Source organism: Lampetra fluviatilis, chromosome 2 (genome assembly GCF_964198595.1).
Source record: "Lampetra fluviatilis chromosome 2, kcLamFluv1.1, whole genome shotgun sequence".
Taxonomy (NCBI): Eukaryota; Metazoa; Chordata; class Hyperoartia; order Petromyzontiformes; family Petromyzontidae; genus Lampetra; species Lampetra fluviatilis.
In genome coordinates this window covers 24,218,809-24,241,539 of record NC_136276.1, presented here as the reverse complement: position 1 = coordinate 24,241,539, position 22,731 = coordinate 24,218,809, and the positions used below count along the sequence as shown (strand labels likewise).

Genomic DNA, 22,731 nt, shown 5'->3' with positions numbered 1-22,731 from the left:
GAAGGAATCCGATGAGCTATGAATCTCATTTTCACCGGTGTCCAGTAAGGGGCGGATCAGAAAGCCATTAAGATGAATGGATTCAAATTTGCATTCATGAAACAGGAAAACCCAATGAGCACAATCACGGATATTCAAACGAGTCGCAGCCAGGAGGGCCTGGGATGGGAGATCGTGACGGCAGTGACCGCTGAACAGGCGAAGTTGTATTCCTGCACCAGGTTCAACAAATACGCAACTCCAATTACCCGACCAGTCTGGCTAAGATGCTCGCTGTGGGGATGCTCGCTGTTCCGAGGGTGTGTTTTGTAGCCAGCTCAGAACGTCAGAACGCGATACACAAGGACGGCCGCAAAGTGCAAGCGGGAGACCTGGCTCATAACAATGAGCGAGGCGCCACGTGAACTATTACACTTTATTTATTATTATTTTACCAGGTAAGGGCCCACCGAGATATGTAGCTCATTTTCAGACACGACCTGGCTTTCACAAATGATAGCTCAGTGAAGTGGCTCATCATCATCATGTACACATTGAAATATTCTCAGGTTTTTTCGGTAAAGTCACGTAGGTAAAAACATTAAAATTAATGAAAGTAAAATAAAACAAAACAAAATAATAATAATAATTAATAATAATAATAATAATAATTATAAAATAATAATTATTTTATTTTGTTTTGTTTTATTTTACTTTCATTAATTTTAATGTTTTTACCTACGTGACTTTACCGAAAAAACCTGAGAATATGAATCATTGCAGTCACGAAAGCTTCAAATCTAGAATTAATACACATTGAAAGCAGCAGCCGAATACGCTAAACGCGTGACGTCGATTCTAAATGGAGGGAAAATACCGAAGGACCTGGGAAAAAAATCCACGCGACCACGGGGAGAGAGACGCAAACTCCAAATATACAGTAGCAGGCGTCAGGGTCGGGATCGAACCCACGACCTCCTGCACACCCGGCGAGGGAGTTGACATCTCCTAGCCACCGTGATGATGATGAGAGAGAGACACGCAAACTCCAAATATACAGCAGCAGCAGGCGTCAGGGTCGGGATCGAACCCACGACCTCCTGCACACCCGGCGAGGGAGTTGACATCTCCTAGCCACCGTGACGCCCATATGACCCCTGACCCCCGGCGCGTGAGTCGCGCTGGGCCCGTGACGCAGCGCGGGGAGTCGCTGAGCTCACGGCCCGGCAGAGCTCCCCCACATCCACCCTGCGTGTCTTAAGGCGAGTGCACACCTGTATCCACCTGCTGCTGCAGCTGCTTCTCGTCACTGCACGAAGCGTCACTCCGGCTCGGTCACTCCTTCGGGTGGCTCAGTCACTCCTCCGACTCGGTCACCCCTCCGGCTCGGCCGCTCCTCTGTCTCGGTCACCCCTCCGACTCGGTCACCCCTCCGACTCGGTCACCCCTCCGTCTCGGTCACCCCTCCGTCTCGGTCACCCCTCCGGCTCGGCCACCCCTCCGGCTCGGCCGCTCCTCTGTCTCGACCACCCCACCGAGTCGCGTTCACGCCGCGTGGTTGTGAAGCTCGCGGCTGAGCGCGGAACCGGAGGGAGGGGGCTGCCGCGTGGGGGGGGGGCGCCTTGACCCGGAAGGAGAGCGACCACGTGACGAGCGCCCGCGCGCCTGTCACGTGACGGGAGGCCGTCACCAAGGGAAGGGCGCGCCGCCATCTTGCCAAGTTCAACAGTCATCACGATAACAATGCAGCAGCCACGTGACTAGAACAACAACAACAACAATAATAATGTTGAATACGAAAAATATGTAACAATATAATAAACGCAATAGGGATTATTCATAAATAATAATGCCATACTAAAATAATACGGTAATTGATCCCTTCTGGCCTCTAATGTGCTGTGAAAGGGCCTTTGCCCGAAACATCGCCGATTATATAACTTTTGACAGTTTGTTTGGGTTTTTTTTGTGAAGTTCAATGCCGATTTGGGGTTTGTTTTAAACTAATTTGGACGTCTGTGAAAAAGCTTCATAGCTCATCCGATTCCTCCAGGATAAATGTCGATGTTGATTAACATTCTGGTTCCAACATTGAAATGGTGTTCCCCAATACTGTATTGGTGATCCCTCGCTCGTCATAAACACAATGATCACGCCATCCCGACCATCACCACGTCGTACCCCTTAGTGCCTATCTTATTACAGACCAATTCAGCCCTTATTGATCACCCCGTGCCCTTATAAATGTAAACGTTTATTCTCCAAAGTTCCATCACGAGGGAGAAACACAAATATACAAAACATTTTCTTAACATTTTTCTGTACAAGAATACGGATAAACCGTTTGGGTTGACAGGTATGCCACGTTGACTCCATCTCCTGCAGACATCACCAACGTGCCATCACGTTTAGGCACTTGTTTTAGACATGGTGCTCTTTTGACTTTTGGCACACCATATGTAGGATGGTCAATAACAGGGAAATTAAAAGTGTGTTCGGAACAATGTAAGGAAACCGAGAGGAAGACCTCAGAGAATGGCTTGATGACGACGATATAAGAGATTGGTGCCATAAATATGTGGCACTACTCGAGCATATTGGCACTACAAGACAGGAAAGGGGAAAAAATGGCGAGATGTGTGGTGGACACCTCCGGGCTATCTGCCCTTGGACTGTGATGATGGTGTTGCTGTTGATGATTAATATTTTTTAATTATTTGTTCCCAATGTAAGGTAATGACCTTGGAATCCTTGTGCCATACGATATTTGTATTGTCCTGACAATAAACTATCGGGACAATCGCCCGGTCTAGAGCAGTGGTTCTCAACCGGGGGTTACACGGACCCCTGGGGTTCCACGTGGCAATGTCCAAGGGGGTACGTGAGGTGATTTATGAATGTGTGAAATTCTATCATACATGAGAATCGTTAGTGAATAATTACGTATGAATATGGCAATATAAAATAACTACGATAACATTTAAATCCACATGGTAACCTAGAACGATATAAAATACCTTTCTAAACTCGCTGATAGTAAACAATGCGGGTTTCCAAGAGTAACCAGAGAGCTCGAACAAATTACATCACTCAACCGTTGATTTTTTTATTCGCTTGCAGTTACTCGCTAGTTAGGATACCTCACAAAATGGACACTAGGTAAAAATATTTACGTTCATTATTCATACATTTATTTCTCAGAATCATGATAGTTCAGGCAAGGGGAGTACTCGGTTGAAAGAAAATTCAACAAGGGGAGTAGAGTAAACAAACAAGGTTGAGAACCACTGCCCTCGAGCATAGACGTAGCCGATTTGGCCCTTTTAAGTCTAAATCACTTTTGTTAGACCTCCTTATTGGATTATACTTCAACTGTGGCTTATTCAGCTTTGTTGTTTGTTTCTTTAGCAGGATAGAAACACAATGGAAGTGTGCGTCGACTCCGTTGAATCTGCCATTAATGCTGAATTGGGAGGTACAATATCATCATGAGCCAGGATATAAAATGGACTCATTTCTCAATTGTGACACCTTTGTTGTTTGTGCCTATTGTTTATTCATGTTTATTTTTGCTTAGTCGCAGCACTCTCATTTGCTTGGCAGTAGTTGTGCTTTTGTATTGTTGTAACGTTCTTACCCCGTGCCCCTACTGGTCATAAGTGAAAAAGAGCTTCATAGCTCATCGGATTCCTCCAGTATAAATACATATTTTGATTCGGATAGGATGTGGCCCTTATATGTATTTAATGGACAGCGTTATGGGATACAATTAGCATGAATTACGCTAAATAAAATGAAATATTTATTCTAATTATATATCCACTTCTGGATTTAAAAAATCCTGAAGCAATCACCATCTCTCACAGTCCTGTACATGCTCTTATCTCACAGCTTTGTCGCCTAAGTAGGCGTCCTATTGGGCATGATCCCTCCTTTGGCTACCACTCCGCCGTTAGTGTCAAGTTCTGTCCATTGTCCCTATCCAGCGACATGCCCTAGCCCAAGCTCACTTAACAGCTTGAATGGTGTTATTATAACCTGCGTATGCTGTCTAATCCACATGTTTCTTTTTTTTCGCAAAGTGACACTCATTTTACTGACACAGGGCTATGTATTCCGCAATACAGTCTGTTCTATAATGCGGTAGTTACGTTCCTGAAGAACAGTGCATTATGGAAAAATCGCGTGATAATAAATAATATAAAGTAAAGCACAGTCCGTGATAACACGCAAGATGCGTACACAGGCTGAACCAAGACCGAGCCGTGTTAGTAGCATCTAGAAGCATCCAGCAGCATCCCGTCTTGTGCGATACTACGCTGAGGCAGACGTACAACCACTAATTCCTACTCATGTGACGTAGTTCCGTTCACTCAATTGCGTTATATCCAATTCGCGTTATAAAACATTTTGTTCCCTAATACATTCATCGCATTATATATAAAATTTGCATTATGAAAACACGTGTTATAGGAGAACAGAATGTATATATATCTATCAAAGACAAAGATCCCATGTATAGCCTTAACAGACTGTAGAGACAAGTGCTGTAAGCGAACACCTATGAAGGTCGGCACGGCACATGAGGGGGTGAGTGGCTAGCACCACACCCAACCGTCTTTGTCTCCCCATCGGCGATGTTTACACACCGCACCTATGGGAGACTCAGGACCAGCTCAGATAATTGTCACTGGTGTTGGCCATGAGCAGGAATCGAACTCCTGCCGCCGGGTTCGTTGCACAGCCCGCTAACCGCTATCGGTTCCAAAATCACTACCACTCGCCAAGTGTGTCATCCCTTGACACTGAGTAATAATTGGCGTTATTACTGCATGGTGGCCTATGTTAGATTAACAAAATGGCACCCTCTGTCTTGATTGTTCAATTGTTATTTTAGTTCTACAAGAAAATTTGATCCTCCATCCCAGAAGGTATTGCCATATGTTCCACATTGTTATGACATGAATGCAGCCCGGTGTCAGTAAAATTATAAACGCCTCACTATAAAAATGCACGCTGCCATACCCTTTGCTAAAAAAAATAATTTACCAATGAGTAGCCTTCTCCATAACTGTTACAATGTGCATGTCCCCCTTATGTGTGTAGCATCTTGAGATGTGGCAACATTCAGACATTCCATCAACAAGAATGTGAATTTGGCTTATAAAATGTCATGTTTAATTGTGTATATGACGCAGGTGCGACACGGATTGAGCTCTGTGCTAATTTGCTGGAAGGTGGGACTACCCCAAGTCTGGGTGAGCTATTTCATCTTTGGCTTGTGGGATTTAAATATATGTAATGACCGATAATTGAGGGGGGTAGGGAAAGAGACGAGGCAGGATAGCCATGGACACACAGTTCCGGCGGGGGGGAGTGCGGGCCAAATGTGTGGAGTGGAGGGGGAGGGAGACGTGATCGAGCGGTGATCGAGCGTGGAGGCGGCAGGGGAGCGGTGAGTGGAAGAGTGTTTGTTAAAAACATAAATGCCAGGGAGGAAAGCAGAATCCGCTGCTGTATTTGGTTATTTTATTGAGAGAAGTTGGACGACCGTCTGTGATCTGTGATCGGAATAAACGTTCACGTTATATTCCCAACGAGAAAGACGGTTTATTACATATGTAATAGGTTGGATTGAGGCGCACACTCAACTTGGAGCAAACACTATTTATTAACACACTAGCGGGAAGTACCTGGCGTTGCCCGGGTTTAAAAAATATTTCAAAACTACTCTTAAAATTCTAACAGCAGTGCGTACTGACTGTGGTGGTACCTGCTATGATTACAGCAGTGCATACCGACTGTGGTGGTACCTGCTATGATTACAGCAGTGCATACTGACTGCGGTGGTACCTGCTATGATTACAGCAGTGCATACCGACTGTGGTGGTACCTGCTAACACTACAGTAGTACATGCTGACTCTATAGCAGTATTTATCGACTCTATAGCACAAAGTACTCACCTGACAGAGTGGCGTGGTGAGGCCTAGTCCCGTTCAGAGCCTCCGGCCTCGCCTAGATGGTCCAGCCGGCCGAGGTGGTACCTTGGCAGGCTGGGGCTGGGCTGCTACCCCTGACTCCCCCCCCCCCCCCCAGCCACGATGTCCCCGGCCGCTCTGCAGTAATATCTACGGCCTATAGTGGCAGCATCTACCGACTCTATAGTAGTAATAACTGCACGCATCGGGGTGGGGGGGACATGAGACAGAGAAGAATTTACCTGAGTGTTTAGTGTATTTTTATAGGATTTTTAACGCGAAAGAAAATATCCCCCTCACTCCCACCGAATGCGTGCGACTTGGCATGGGCCGTCCTCCCCACCAAAGGCGCGTGAGTTGGTATGATTGTGCACTCGTCATAAATAATAAATTAAGAAAGCGCACAGAAATCGCACTAAATCGCTAATTAAACTCATTTAAAATTGACGGATGGGAAAAAGGAATAGCGCTTGCTCACCCCACCATTGGAGAGCCAAGCGCGCACAATCCCACATACAAAAACCACCACAAACCCACACACAACTTTTGACTTTTATATATAAAGCTAACATTAACACGGACACTATACATGAGGTGGTGACTACGGTTCCTACTCTCACTAACACTCGGGAGCATTACATAGAGTGACCAAGGCAGGGAGACGGCTGCTTGGTCACGAACGGCGATCGGAGACTCAAGGACTTCTTATGGCGTCTTGATCCCGGAGTAGAACAGCCCGCTCCCCGTTCACACCCCGCTTATAACCGCTCTGGTGTGGCCGGCTCCGCCCCAGGTCACTTCCTCCTTCTCGATCCTTCGGGAAGGTCCAAGCCCCCAACTACGTGACCCCCAAGCTTCCCCCTGGGGCCCCTTGGTCCCCCTTTATCTGGTCATGTTTCCTGTTGGGTTCACGCGGAGTGCCACGGCCTGACACGACTCCCGTGACACCCGCCTACAGCCCCCATACCGAGCCGACACAGTAGTGACATCATATGTCTCTACACTCGTACAGTCCCGAATAGTAGTGACGTCATGTCACTCCACATATATATGATGAAATTACCAGTGGGGGGAATGGTAGCTGCAAAGCAGTTAAAGTATTAAATAAATAACAAGTAATTTGTATATAGAGGATTGCATGGAGACAGTAGAGCATTGTTTACAAATATGGAACACTGGACCAAGCACTTTGAAACACTGAGTTTTACAAGACATGGGTCATTGCCCATGTGACTTGAAGTTACAACAGTCACACCTTATACGTCTCTAGCTGTGTCTGAAAGTGGGGAGTGCATCAAATAAACGATTGAAGAATGTTGTATTAGCCTGGTAAATGCCTTAACTAGGTACCCAGCAATATCTAAATTTAAAGCCGGATAAAGTTTGTTTCACATAATGAGTATCCTGGAAATTGGCCAGTGGTATAAAACGTGTTATGACATATCACGTGTTATATGATGTGTAGGACTCGTACTCCGGTTGTCTTTCTCGTTCCGTTTATTCGCACTTTAGAGTTCACACCTTCTCATCACCGCTCCGTGTCTCCCCGTTCGCTCCGTTACACTCTCCGCCATCAACGACATTCTATGTCTCTCCGTTCGCTCTCCTGCTCGCCCAAGGTCCGTTACTCCGCTGCTACCCTACTCTGTATTCCTCCGATGCACTGCTACCACTGCTACCCCACTCTGCGTTTTCTCTCTCTCCACTGCTACCGTACTCTGTCCTATCTCTATCCACTGTTACCGTACTCTATCCTATCTCTATCCACTGCTACCCTTATCGTATCTTCTCTACTCACTGCTGCTCCGTCTCTATCCCTGGCACCAACCGCTCCAGCTCCAATCCCAACCAAGACTCCCGTCTCTCCGTTACGCTATCCTTTTATCCCCACACCAATCAGTCCCAATCAATTATCTCACCCCCCGCTTCGCCACTCGCCCCCAGGCCCCCAGCCTCACGTGACCTTGTTATTCCCACCAGAGCGGCGCCGGCCATTAACTACTCACCCTCCTAACCAATCACCGGCCTGCGTCCTCGGTTACCCCTAACAGCTGTCGCCCATCTTAACGACGTCTCCCTCACGCCCGACAACAACAACCCCGTCCTCAGATACCCCCCACTGTACACTGCTCGCTTGCATAGCAACAGAACAACAGAACGCGTGGCGCATCATATTTCAAGTCCTACAGATGTGTTATGTTAAAAAATAGTGTTGCCTCCAAGTCAAGAGTGCGCCTCAATCGAACCCATTACACGTGAAGTATTGGAAAATGACGGCAGGAAACTCCTTGACGGGAACACACTTCTTTTATTAAATCTTGACTTGTAACGGTACAACGCGTGGCCTCTCTTCTTCACAATGCGGTCACCATACAACGGTACAACTCGTGACCTCTTCTCTCCGCCCTACGCTTCTCTCAACTCTTGTAGATTCTGTGCTGCTGGCTCTCTGTGCCTCGTGTAGACTCCGCGCCTCGGCTACACTCTTCTCTCGTCTCGTGTAGACTCCGCGCCTCTGCTACACTCTTCACTCGTCTCGTGTAGACCTTACGCCTCTGCTACACTCTTCACTCGTCTCGTGTAGACTTTACATCTCTCTCTGGCTACACCGTATGCATACTCGGCTCGTGTAGACCTTTCTCTCTCTCTGGCTACACCGTATGCATACTCGGCTCGTGTAGACCTTTCTCTCTCTCTGGCTACACACTATACATTACTCAGCTCGTGTAGACCTTTCTCTCTCTCTGGCTACACACTATACATTACTCAGCTCGTGTAGACCGTTCTCTCTCTCTGGCTACACACTTATACATTACTCAGCTCGTGTAGACCGTTCTCTCTCTCTGGCTACACACTTATACATTACTCTCCATTCTTCTCCTCCCCGGGCTCTATCTCTGCACATTCGTCTTCATTCCTAGATGGTTCCACTTCTGCCCTCTACTCCTCTGTGCATCACCTTATATATCTCTTCCTCCCGGGAGACGGAGCGGATGCGGACCTCAACGTCGGCACCGCTCCTCAGTTACCCAATCACCACGCGCTATCTCTACGATCCGTTTCCGCCCAGCGCGTGTTTCCACTCCCCGACCAATCACACCGCGCTGCCACCCGATCACTCCCTCTCAGCGCGTCACCGGCACACAGCCAATCAGCAGCACTACCCCCACCCGCGCACTGACGCCTGCTCCTCCCCGTCAGCGCGCGTCACCACACACACACCCGTACATACGCGCTGGCACACGACGTATACACCCAGCGCGTATCACCACTACACATGTAATACTGTAATACATACTGTATAGCAAATAAAACAAAATAAAGTAGATAAAATAAACTTTGAGTCCTGATGCTGGCTTGCTTGTCAGAAGGGGCATTGTACATTACGCCAGATCCTGAAACTCATTACATCTCGCAGAGGATCGCTCCGCCATACAAAATAGTTCCACGATTCGGTTCGTAAGTACGGCCGAACGTTCACAAGTCGGATGGTTAAAAATAATAATTATAACATCTTATGGCGGTTCGTTCAAAAGTGTGGATGTTCGTAAGTCGGACATTGGTATCTCAGGGACTGCCTGCAATTTCTACAATTGGTTCTTGTAAATAATATGCTGCATGTTTTGCTAATGGTCTCTTCTTCAGGCCTGCTGCAGGTGGTAAAGCAGCACACACAGCTGCCTGTGTTTATGATGATTCGCCCACGTGGAGGAGACTTCCTCTACTCTGAGCACGAGGTGGAGGTGATGCGTGCGGATATCCAGCAGGCTTGTATTGGAGGAGCTGACGGGATAGTATTTGGAGCCCTCACTGAATCGGGAACCATTCATCACGATATCTGCAGTGAACTACTCTGTGAGTATCGATAAAGCACCTGCTGTATATGTAGTGAGTCCAACTGAGTCGCAGACGTTGTTCCTTTTAGAAGCAACACATGTATTTGTAACACGTAACACAAAGGGGTAACTGCTCCTTCACCAGATACAGCCTAGGATGGTGGCCACCCAGCTAACTACCCTATACAGAGGAGTTACTGCTACGAAGAATTAGACCCTCACTCGGGTCTGCGACCACGTGTTGATGCCTCATAGGACGTAAAGCTTCCAGCTTGAGACGTAGAGCTTCCAGCTTGTCGAATGTCGCCACCCCGGTCTCTCTCAGGAACCCGCCTTATATCCCCGCACGGGTTGGGGCCACTCTGCCCCTGGCCCCGCCCGCCTTATGGAGCCTTATAGCTCCCCCTCGATCCCTCTCGAGAGCTCTCCCTGGACACGTGACCACCCCCTAGTCCCCCCACCTGGGGGCCTCTCTGTGGATACTCTAGATCACGTGTCTGCAGGGTCAACCAGAGTGTCATGGCCCGAGGCAACCCTGCCACTGGGCTGACACTCTCCCGCTCCCCCTCGTGGGAGACTGCACTGCACACTATGCGTCGTGCCTGCGCTATCCCAGCGCTCACCAAGCCCCACTAGGGCTGGTACTACATCCACCACGGGGTGTACACGATGCCAATGCATCACACGCCATGGCCCTTTCCGGCCGGCACCATACAGTGACATCCCTGATGTCACTACATATTTATAAATTATATGGTCAACATCCAGACAAGGGGATTTAATGCTGAACCACTCTGATGAGTGAGATACAGCTTTTTAGTTTTAACCTAAAACTTGTGTGATCCATCCATGGTGATCTGTACCCTGGACATTTTGAATCATCAAAATAAGAATCTTTATTTAAGACTGCAAGAGGAACCCGATTAGCTATGCAGTAGGGGCACGGGGTCAACAAGTTACAGCAACAAACAATACAAAAATAATAAGAGTGCAAAGTAGAAAAAAGGTAAGCAAGTCACTGAAAATAAATAAAAAATATTAAATATATAAGTGCAAATTGCATAAGTACATAAATTACTAGGTAGTCATCCAGAGCAGTCTAGTGTAGATGATACTAATGCTAGGACCGCTGTCTCAAGGCACCTGATAGGAAAGAACGTAGCGCCGGCCGGGTACGGGTAGGGTACGGGTATCAGGTACCTGATTGCGACCTCTGGGATGAAGCCATGTTGCAGGCGCGGGTGGGTTGATTCTAGGAACTTGAATTGTGAGAAGAGACAAGACGTTAGGAAATGAGTGACAAACGGTTACTCACCAGTGACTCACGGTCTACCCGTACCCGTACCCGGCCGCACCAGGGTCGCAAATGGGTACCCGTACCCGGCCGGGTACGGGTAGCCGGGTATCGGGTAGGGTACGGGTATCGGGTACCCGGTTGCGACCTCTGACGCCATGCCTCTCTTAGGCCGGCACCACACAGTAACATCCGCGATGTAACTACAATTGTATGAATAATAAATAATGTAATTGATAAATATATACAATTTTGGTATGTTTCATTATAGTTTAACACGTAGGTTTTCGCGACCAATATCCATAACAGAGGGGGGGTTTTGGATTAGATCACATATAAATGTGTTGTTAAACCGGTCACCACCTGACGCAGACAATTAGTAAGGTTTGTCAAGTAAACAAAACGTGCCAATTCGTGACTAGTTCAGTACACTGGTGTGTTGGACAATAAACCCACGACATTTACAATTCGAGTATGACGTTTCACCGGTAATTACAACTAGCATCAATATAATTTATGTTATAGCTAAACTACATGTTGAGCATTGTTTCTGTGCTGTCTAACACTCCTTGCTTATATTTAAGCTCTTTCACGACCCCTCCCTGCGACATTTCACAGAGGTGAGAAATATAAACATGCTGTAAGCATTGTTTCTGTGCTGTCTAACACTCCTTGCTTATATTTCAGCTCTTTCACGACCTCTCCCTGCGACATTTCACAGAGGTGAGAAATATAAACATGCTGTACGCATTCCTACGCAGTTATTTGTTAATAACAAAAAAGATAAGCGGACAATATATATCCTTCACATATTCACCCCTCCATGAGAAAATTAAGTTTACACTTGTCGTTAACCACAGGGTCTGGGAGTGCATCATTTTAGTAGCATTGAATCGATACAATTATAGTGGTTTCAACTGAGTTGCAGACGTCATCTTTGGAGGCAACACATGTATTGATACCAACACAAAGGGGTAACTGCCCCATCACCAGATAACAACCTATGGTGGTGGACCACCAGGCTAACTACACTAATCACACTGGGAGTAGCTACAATGGACAGGACCCCAGCTTGGGTCCAGGTCCACGTGTTGGTGACTCTTCTCGGACGTAGAACGTAGTTCTTCAGGATAACAACAGCAACGCTGAACCCCAGTCCCTCTGGGAACCCGGTTTATATCCTCACTGGTCGTGGCTGGCCCCGCGCTTGGCCACAAACCACCTTCTCCAATCCTCTAGCAGGATCTCGCCCGACGCGTGACTACCCCTAGCCCCCCACTTGGGGCCCCTGTGTAGATCTTACCCGTCACGTGCCTTCTAGGGTCCACCAGCGTGCCATGGCCTACATTAACCCCATTCATGGCCAGCACCCTCACACCCCCTCCTTTAGGGGACAACACTGCACGCCGAGAGCAGTGCCACTCAGCGCTCTCTATCAGCGCTCACCGAGCCCCTCTAGGGCTGGTACTACACCTACATGTACGGAGTGTCCACGATGGCAATACATCGCACGCTGTGCCTCTCTAGGGCTGGCACCACACAGTGACATCCACGATGTTACTACACAATTACACTCTGCACTGATTTTGACATGCAGTGTCTCAGCCATGGTCAGGCTTGCTTGAACCAAATACTCTAAACACATGTTTCCAAATGTGGAGGGAAAAACCAAAGGACCCAGAGAAAAATCCACAGGGAAAACAAATATCCAGGTGTTCAGGGTCGGGATCGGGATCGAACTCATGACCTCCTGTATACAAGGCGAAGTAGTTAACATCTTGCCACCGCAGACTCGCCTTGAGTAGGCCAGTGACAGCTACAATGACTGGGAGAGGAATGTCCGTTAATGCTTATCAGCTTGTAACCAGCACACCATCACATTTGTTATAGTCATCGTTTACTGTGCTTTTCCATTGTGGATCTTGTGACCACGATGTTCTCAGCATTTGATATGCTCCTGGACCCCATGCAAGCTCTCGAAGAACTTATTTCTCTTGGCTTCGAACGCCTTCTGACAAGCGGATGTGAAAACACCGTACTCGAGGGGCTACCACTCATAAAGAAACTTGTCCAACAGGTACCCCAGTAAGCCATTTTGTTATTGAAATGTTTCCTTTGCAGACACTGCAGCGTTCAATGGCAGGCAGTGCGAATATTTTTTTTCGAATGCTCGGAGGCTTTCACGGGGCTCGTTTAAAATCCAAAGTGACCATTCCAACAATGGAGCAGACAGAAAATGAATATACAGGCATACAGTACCTCTTATAGTACTGCCTCCTATAATAACACCGTTTTGTTATAACTCTTTGTCCCAGAAGAAAATTCCTGCGTGGATCAGCCCATATATGGAAGAAAGTAGGCGTGGTGTTGACTGTAGGGGTGTGTCTCTGCCTGCCGGGGTGTGTCGCTGCCCAGATCTGGTCTTGTGGAACCTGAATCGAGGTGTCTGTTGTATTGATTCTGCTCATAGTCAATCCAACAGCCATGTTAGAGTGTCGATTTATCGAGGGTTAATCACTGCATCGCTTCAGTGGCGATCCGTGGATCGAGTAATCTCATTGGTTCGTACTGTACAGCTTCCCACAGAACGTGGTTAAGGCAAACTGGTTAATCTTACACAAGCTCCTACCGAATCCACTTGTGACTACATAAGTTATTGTAGTTTCTATGTCGTTATCATTAAAAGTTATTATTTATAAAATGCTTAAATACGTATATCATGTGTACAATTTCATTATTAAGGCGATTACTGATACGCAATGAAGCCCTCAGATATTGCTCATAAGTAAAAAAATAGCGCTGTCAGTACACATCTCCATTGGAAGCATGTTATAGTGACATCCTATAGCGCTGTTTAGTATAGCGCTGTCAGTACGCATCTCCATTGGAACCACGTTAGAATAACCTATTGCGATGTTTAGTATAGCGCTGTTGGTACGCATGTCCATTGGAACCATGTTATAGTGACTTCCGATAGCGCTGTTTCTCTCTTTCTTGTTTGTCCATCATAGTTAATGATGACCATGGCAGATTTGTCATTTTGTTGGGTTTTGATGAGTGCGCAGATGGCTGAACAGGCCAATCCGAGCCGGGAATTTTCTGTGGCACACTGGACAGGTCAGAGAGGATGTAGAGCTCTGAGGTGCAGCCACAAGTCCTTGGTAGATTTGCGCAGCTGCCTCTTCAAGATAGCACAGGAGCTTCTGCTCTCACAGAGGACTGCACCATCCTGTACTTTTCTTCTCCAGGCAGGTCGGTCCTGAGCTAGGGGTTTCCAGCTTTTCAGGTAGAATCCAAAGCTCTTCAAGGAAGCTTTCAGGGTGTCCTTGTAGCGTTTTTTGTGGCCACCTTGCGCTCGCTTGCCATTCTTCAGCTCGCCAAAGAAGACTTGTTTTGGCAGTCTCGCGCAGGGCATTCTGGTCACGTAGCCAGTCCATCTAAGCTGTTCCTTCGCAAGCAAGGTGTGGATGCTGGGGATATTGGCCTTGCTGAGGACTTCAGTGTCAGGGATTCTGTCCTGCCACTTGATCCTAAGCAGTTTCCTCAGACAGCTTTGGTGGAGATAGTTCAATTTCTTGGCATGGCGCTGGTAGACTGTCCAGACTTCGCACCCATACAGAAGAGTTGGTAAGACAACAGCCTGGTAGACCTTCAGTTTTGTCTCCTGCTTGATGCCAGTCCTTTCCCATACCGAGTCACGTAGACGTCCAAAGGCTGCACTGGCCTTGACAATCCTGATGTTAACTTCATCATCTATGTGCACAGCGCGAGACAGAGTACTATCAAGGTAAGTAAACTTGTCAACGGCTGAAAGCTTTTGCCCATTCACAAAGATGGTGGGCTCAGTGTGAGGAGAAGTGGTCCATACTGTCCTGTAGATCTTTATTTGAGCCAGCAGCCAGAGCACAGTCAGCATACAAAAGTTCTCGAACGGTGACTTCCTCCACTCTGGTTTTAGCTTGTGTAATAAAAGACTCGACCACGGTATCTGGCTTGGTGTCCTTTATTCGGGTTCGTCTACTTTTCCCACACGGCTCTCTCCCTCTGAGACCCTCCGCTCGGCGCCGACGCTGCTGTCGCTCCCGTAGCCTCTAGCAGCCTCGCTGCTGATCTCCTCGTGTCGCTCCCGTAGCCTCTAGCAGCCTCGCTGCTGATCTCCTCACGCAGCCTCTCCGGCTGCCCTCGCTGCAGCTCCACCGCTGCTCTCTCTCTCTGAACAGTCCCACTGCTGCCTCTTCGTGCAGCCTCGCTGCTGCCCTCGCTGCAGCCTCACCGCTGCTCCCTGGGTTGGTCACCGCTGGCCGACGGTGCCAATCCGCTCTCCGTGTGTGTGTGGCGATCTCGCCACTCCTCCCAGCCTTCGTCCTGCGTGGCCTCACCCTAGTCCAGTCTCCAACAACCTCCCTTCCTCTTCCGGTTTCTCCCCTTAAAGACCCGAACCCTTCTCCCACGTGACGTAACTCCTCCCCCCCGTGACGTCACATCCGGAAGGTCGTTTACGCCCGCATTACACTTGCATCCTCCGCAGATTGAATAGCCCATCGTCAGTATAGCGCTGTCAGTACGCATCTCCATTGGAACCACGTTAGAGTAACCTATTGCGCTGTTTAGTATAGCACTGTCGGTGACTTTCTATAGCGCTATTTAGTATAGTGCTCCATTTACCAAGAACGCATCTTGTGCGCTATAAGAGGTATGCCCGTATATCAATGGGTTATATCTTTATCCAGACTCAGGCAGTGCCAGATGAAGCTAATAATAGGGGTTTTCTCCTTTTTTCTGGCAACAAAACTGAAACCTTTTATTATTATTATTATATTTTGGTACTGGCAAAGGAGGTCCAATGATGTTAGATGCTTCCCCGAGCCCTCATTACTTTGATAGTGCATTGTCTTTTAGCTGTACGCCTTTTAGCATCATCTGGTCTAGCACCAATTGAGACGAGGCTCTAAAGAAAGCTGTCTCTGGTGTGGACCAATCAGTTTCAAGGACAATGCATATATTATCAGAGTGTGTTTTTTTGCATTTTGACTGCAAGTATTGTGGTTAATGCAGACATGAATCCTGGTAAAAAAAGGTTTCAGTTTTGTTGCCAGAAAAAAGGGGAAAAACTCTATTATTATATTTTGGTACTAGCAAAGGAGGTCCAATGATATTAGATACTATTTTTTACTTGCATAGTAAAGTCATTGTATTTTTTCATTTGCTATACAGCCAGATAATACAACAAATCGCTAACCTTAAACACCCAGTCGTTCATAAAAGTTGAAGGCAGTATAGTACTATAGTAATAGAGCAAGTGCAGAATCAGTGAACCGAAATTGATAGCTTAAAAGCATTTAGCACGGGCCCTTTAAAGTGCGAGGCCCGTAGCATATGCTACTTTTGCTACTAGGATAATCCGGCACTGGACTCAGGACAACATATCCTGGCAGAGACCAGCCCTTATGGCTGCTTGGGGAGCCCTACATCCAAGGCTGTTGATGATGTTGGTATTATGCTTTTAATTGGACTAGTGCGACCCTGCGTTGAAGGGGTAAGGGTGAGGTTTTGGTGAAGGATTTCACCGAGCTATGTTATATTTAGAACTAACGTCTTTGCTCTTACTCGACACATTAGTTTCATGATTATGACGGGTTATACATCATTATTAACGGTCCCATCATCAGTGAACCCATGGCCATCATCTAGAGTATAGTATCATCACCTCCAGTGGCCCATTTATCATGACTGCGAACGTCAATACACCCAACTTGATCATTATCGCTATCCACATAATAATGAATCCCATAATTTTTACTAGCCCCATCATCATCATTAGAGCCATTGTCGTAATGTGCGACTTATTACTTTCGTGGACAGGGTGATGTCAGACTTGAGTGGCTCAGCTATGGCTCAAGGGCTCTGCGCCAAAGCCAAGGCTGAGCTACACCGCTACGATTAATCCGGCCTGAATCTCTGTAAACTAATCTTTTCTTAACTATCCATATACTCTTAACTGGTGAGCTAAAGCATGACTGTTGCAATAGCAAAGTGTTAATCACCTCAATAATGTGCATGACCACCAAGCATAAAATCGAGTTATTTTGTCATCGAGAATTGTACAAAATCTTTACTTAAAGCTTTCGTGACTGCGGGAATTCATATTCTTTGGGTCTTTCAGTAAAGTCACGTAGATAGGTTGAAAGAAAATAACAAAAAACTACGACGTTTCGATCACAACACAAGCAATCGTCATCAGGAGTAAAAAATTAACCCGTAAAAACTAAGTTTTTCACTATAAATCCTTTATATGCGTGGTGGCTAGAGTCCTCTCGTCCTCTGGCTTGAGATGGCTGCCACCTATGGGTCAGATGATTGCCTGCCACCATTAAGCAATTGGTAATTAAATAAAAAAAAAATTCCTAAAATGTTGAAAATTTTGGAAAAAAAATTTCACGAAAATAAATTGTCACGCACAACGAGTCTGTGTGCAAAATGTCAGCTCGATTGGATCACGGGAAGTGGGTTAAAAAACGACCGAAAGATTTGCACGGTCGTAAGCGCGCAAGCAAGCAAGTGAACTTAATATAAAGGATTTAAAAAAGAGGAAAGCTGCTGAGGCAGACTGTTTTAAAGGTTTAGAATGGGTGTCGCCCAACGGTCATAAACAAAGTGGGCGGGGCTAGTGATGTTAATGTGAGAGATTAGCATGTTAATGTACGATCCGCAGACGACGTCCAAGACGGCACGTAGGTGGCTATGTTAATGTGAGAGATTAGCATGTTAATGTAAGATCGCAGAGCCACTGCCGCTTCAGTGTGCTAGGTGGCTAACACATAGCCACATTAACATTTCCACCTATGCGCCGTCTTGGACGTCGTCCTCCGATCTTACATTAACATGCTAATCTTTCACATTAACATCTCTAGCCCCGCACACTTTGTTTATGGCCCTTGGGCTACACCCATTCTAAACCTTTAAAACAGTCTGCCTCAGCTGCTTTACTCTTTTTTCCTCCTGATGACGATCCCTTGTGTTGTGATTGAAACGTAGTTTTTTGTTATTTTCTTTCAACCTATCTACGTGACTTCACCAAAAGACCCAAAGAAAATGATAATTTGTATGATTACTCCCACAGACAAGGTTGAGTACATCGCATACTCGACATCTGTGAAAAAGAGCTTCATAGGTCATTGGATTCCTCCAAGATTAATTAAGATTCTGACTCTGATACTACTAATAATTTGTAAAATGCAGAAGTGACAACAGTTTTTTTGGAGAAAATGTGTAGTAAATGAAATGTCTAAACGTGACTGCTGAATTGTGTCATGTTTTTGTAGGCAAACGGACGACTTATTGTCGTGCCAGGTAAGCACAGAACTGCATTTCATGACAGACTGGATGATAAGGGCTTATGGGGGGGGGGGGAGAGGTGGCACGCCTAAAACTCCAGCACAGATAATGTGAAACACGTGTGTTGCTTATCGTTGTCAAGTGGGGGGTGAAGACTTGGAAAGTGCCGTTGTGATTCGAGCGTTTCTCTTCAGGCATTCGTCCACGTGACGGATTTTGCAGTCACATTGGCCTTCAGCCACGAGAGTGATGAGCAGCTCAGTGGAAACACCATCATGAGAATTAGACCAACGTGGCATGTCCACATTTTATTCGATGCTGTACTTCATTTTTGTTAGCACAATTAGTCCACAACTTAAATTATTAAATAAATGCCCACATATAATCGACAGCTATACAATGGTTTTATAAATACCTAGTACTAAGTTACATTACAAAAATGCTTCCCCAGTATAAATCTTGGTCTGTTCGTGGACCTTTACCCAAATTTTTATTTTTTATGAATGTATCTGTTGTATATTGGAAGAAAAAAAAGTCAGTGTAAAAAGTTAAAGGTCATTTTTAAAATTACCAAATGTGTTCAATGCAAGATAAATTCAATGAGTCACTGGGCAAGGTGTCGGCTCCAGTAAAATCGGGCAACAAGTTGGACGCCCATCTCATTCCTTTTTAACTCCCAGATATCGATAGTTCTAAGTTAATGTGAAATTGCATTGAGGAACTATGACTGTGTGTTGTCTTGGTGTGGTCTGAGACAGTTTTTGTTTTTATGCCTTTCCCATTTAGTGTTGACAAATCAGCATTAATGTTTGTGCTTATGAAATTTGTACTTATATGCTTTCTTTTTTAAATATATTTATGTTTAGTGACTTGCTTACCTTTTCTCTATTTTGCACTGTTATCGTGTTTTTGTATTGTTGTTGGAACTTGCTGACCCATCTCTACTGCACATCTGCGAAAATAGCTTCATAGCTCATCGGATTCCTCCTCCAGTCGAAATACAGATTCTGATATTGGCAATGAGTCTGATCCGTTCAACTCACGATTCCTTTCACAAGTATTCACTGTTATCCATAACACCGCCACTTAGTGATGACACCATCATGGCGCTTGTGCCATGCTAGGTGCACCTTGAGGCCGTATGCAGTGTCAAAGGCCCGCTGGCAGGTAGGTCACGGAACAGACCCACGTCCCATGGGTGAAATGACTTGCTCGTATCCATATGGCCACTCAAACGTGATGCTAGTGGGTATCAGTTTGCTGTGAACCCGTTTACCGGAGTTTGATTTCCAGCAGGGTTCACAGTGGCAAGTGTCATCCGAACCAGAATCTTTAAAAAAGCGTATCGCCAACTGTACAGGATTAACTCATAACATCCTGTTCTTGCTTATGACAATCTCGTCAGGAGCTAAATAACAATGTTGACGTTTGCTAGCCACGAGAGGGCTTCAGGAGAGTTCATACAGTTTTGATGATCCTCCTCCATTAAAGGAAGGCAGACTACAGTGGCTCACAATATGGTCCATAATTTAGAGCATTGTTCTTCATTGCAAGGCCAGTGGACCACTGGCATCCCCTGGTGGCCTTTAAAGCGACCCTGACGTGCGGCCCCTGACAATACACAAATGTGAAAACATCCCATCATGCTGTCAAACCTCAATGATTTTGGCGAAAGTGGCCTACCTCTGAAAATTAGCGAAGAACACTGGTTTAGACCATAGAACACGTGAATAGACTCGTAATGGCTTTGTGACTGAAGTGCTTGCGAATAATCTGCATGATGCTGGGTTTCTGGTGACTGTAGGAGGAGGGATTACTGAGCGCAACCTCCAGAGGATTTTGGAGGGTTCTGGAGCGACGGAGTTTCACTGCTCGGCGAGATCAGCCCGAAGCTCAGGGATGCAGCACAGGTGAGAACACGCTTGTGTACGCATGTGGTATGTGTGGTACGTGTGGGGAACAGTAGTGTAGTGGTTAGTATGCTGCACTACGAACCCGGCAACTCAAGTTCAATTCCCGCTCATGGCCAGCATCAGTAACGATTATCTGAACCGGTTCTGGGCCTCTCCTAGGTTTACTCAGCATCAAATGAGTCCCTGGTGCAGTGTGTAAACATCGCCACTAAGGAGAGAAAGTTGGCCAGGCGTGGTGCTGCCACCCATCCCATCGTGTGCCGTACCAGCCTTCATAGGTGCTACATGTGTAGAATAGGACTTCTGGACACCCCGGGTATTGTAGAATCACACGGAGACCAGATTCTTACTCAGGGCTGCTCGCCGTTTATTCACTCTTCCTCCACTCCACTCGCACTCCTCTCTCTCCACACTTACACCCGTGGAGGGCACTCGCTAGCCCCATCCCTTTCTCCTTCCTCACTCCCTCTCCTTCCTCACTCCCTCTCTCCCTAGGCTACCCCTTACGTCTCCCCCTTTCCTGGTCCCCCTCTTTTTAGCCCTCTTTTTCGGGGCTCCTCTCTTTACGCCCCTCTTCCCGCGCTCGCCCCTAGTTGGGTCCTGACGGTACTCCACTACACATGCTAACAGCACTTGCCTTAACAGTGTGTTAAGGCTTTATGAGGGAATTTGTCTTCGGAAGGTGTTCATGTTTGTTTCTTTGGTTGACCATTGCTCATCCAAGTACTATCCAGGCTCAATATAGCTTAGCTCCTGAAATTTTTAAACATAAGGCACATTCTGGGTAATGTGGTGATAGGCTGGTATAATTCCACATCATTTTTGTGAGGTCAGGGAAGAACCTCGAAGGTTTTTCACCAATATCCATCATGTTCCTTTTAAAATAAATTCTTCAACATGCGTTTTTCTTTTGTCCATTGTGAGCAGGAATGACTCTGTGCGGATGGGAGCTTCCTTCGGTCCATCAGAATACAGCCTAAAGATTGCAGACCCAAGCCGGATCTCCATACTTAACAATATTGCTAAAAGTATCATCTAAAGATAATTTTCAGCTGAATGGCATAATTCCTCTCCATAGTCGTTTACATTATGGGTATCCCTCTATTTACGAACGTTCGGTTTACGAAATTTTGCGTTAACTCAATTGAAAAATTATGGACACTTTTTGATTAACGAAATCGAATTTCACTATGCCTCGCGCCATGAGATCGTCAAACAAGAGGCTGTTTTGTCATCCACAACAGTGTCACAGTGTCCCTGCAGTGCAACAGTAACGATTCCACATCACCTTGACAGTCATTCCAACATGCAGCAGATCTTTTGGTGAGTTCCATGACAAGGTTAATTATTTTAGTTTTTTGCCCGTTATTATTCCATCCTTTTAATAATTGTGATTATTATTTTTTGTACTGGGAAAAGTGATATAGGTGTGTATTTTTAGCTTAGCAGTAGAGTTGGAATGACTTCTGAAACACATCCTTAGTTTTTTTGTACAGGGGGTCTCTGGTTGACGACGGTCTAATTTACAACGATCCACATTCACGACGTTTATATAACGCCACCGTGGATCGACTTATGACGGAGAAACTTGATTTACGACACATCTTCCGACGTGATTGAGCGCATTTGAACAGAGGTTAGTCTGGTTTCCAATGCGACTTGGCATGGAGCTTTTGTTATTCTCAGATGATTTTGTGGATGTTTACCTTTTAACCCCCGGTTAAATGTGGCTGATAAAAGGAAAAACACATCGGCAAGTGATGTTTCTGCACGTTCTACTGTCTATGGAAAAATAGGGTCCGATTTACAATGCTCCCAGGGTTTCCAGGAACGCATTATTCAAAAAGCGGGAGCTACCTGTTTTAAATTAATTGGAAAAGCCGTTCCGATTTACAAAACACCGTTTAACACGTAAATCGAGGGGTACCCTGTATATCACTGATGATACAGCCTCAAATGATATTGTCCACCGTATCCTGGTAACTGTAGTTTTCGCTCATCCGTCGTTTGTCTTGTGCAAGTACGATTTCCATTGTGTGCGAATAAAATTCAGAACCGAATGATTGGTTGTGGCTGTGTAATGGCCGAGTTCGAGTCGGCAAGTTCCGTTTCAGTCGTTTTATTTTTGTTGCCGCGTGTATCGCGTTACAAATTGCGAATGTAGCCCGACGCGAATAAAGAATGTTAACTAAATGTATAGTGGTGACCGTGTCTGTGTGGAGAGATGGTTTATGTCTGTGTATGCACGGGAGACCCTTGAATATCACGGGGTTATCCGTCGCCTTTTCGGCCTCTTGCGGGCAACCTCTTGGTACGCCAATTGAGCTATTGCGGGGGTCTTGGCGTTTCGCGAGAGGACTGCGCTATGGTGTTGCGTGGCTGAGACCGTAGACCG

General features: G+C 46.2%; 2 protein-coding genes across 15 annotated transcripts in view; one reads left to right on the top strand and one right to left on the bottom strand.

Moving 5' to 3' along the window:
- The window catches only part of GTF3C2 (general transcription factor IIIC subunit 2), a 54,836-nt gene extending 53,244 nt beyond the window's left edge, over window positions 1-1,592 (bottom strand). For 9 of the 11 annotated variants that reach the window (XR_013639579.1, XR_013639581.1, XM_078872587.1 and 6 more), the window contains exon 1: window positions 1,254-1,592. The gene's annotated coding sequence lies outside the window, so the exon portion shown is untranslated. The remainder of the gene's footprint in view (window positions 1-1,253) is intronic. The other 2 variants (XM_078872542.1, XM_078872534.1) reach the window with 1 other exon arrangement.
- On the top strand, window positions 1,141-22,529 carry CUTC (cutC copper transporter). Of its 4 annotated transcripts, none has more exons than XM_078872603.1 (9): window positions 1,141-1,241; window positions 3,391-3,454; window positions 5,178-5,237; window positions 9,604-9,813; window positions 11,776-11,811; window positions 13,032-13,165; window positions 18,411-18,438; window positions 20,228-20,333; window positions 21,264-22,529. In XM_078872603.1, exons 2-9 carry the CDS (start codon window positions 3,403-3,405, stop codon window positions 21,373-21,375), a joined length of 738 nt encoding a protein of 245 aa, XP_078728729.1. In that variant the 5' UTR covers window positions 1,141-1,241; window positions 3,391-3,402; the 3' UTR covers window positions 21,376-22,529. The 4 variants fall into 4 exon arrangements, with proteins under 4 accessions (XP_078728729.1, XP_078728721.1, XP_078728738.1 ...); XM_078872595.1 differs by having other exon boundaries at window positions 3,388-3,454; XM_078872612.1 differs by lacking the exon at window positions 5,178-5,237 and having other exon boundaries at window positions 3,388-3,454.
- The last annotated feature ends 202 nt before the right edge of the window (window positions 22,530-22,731 follow it).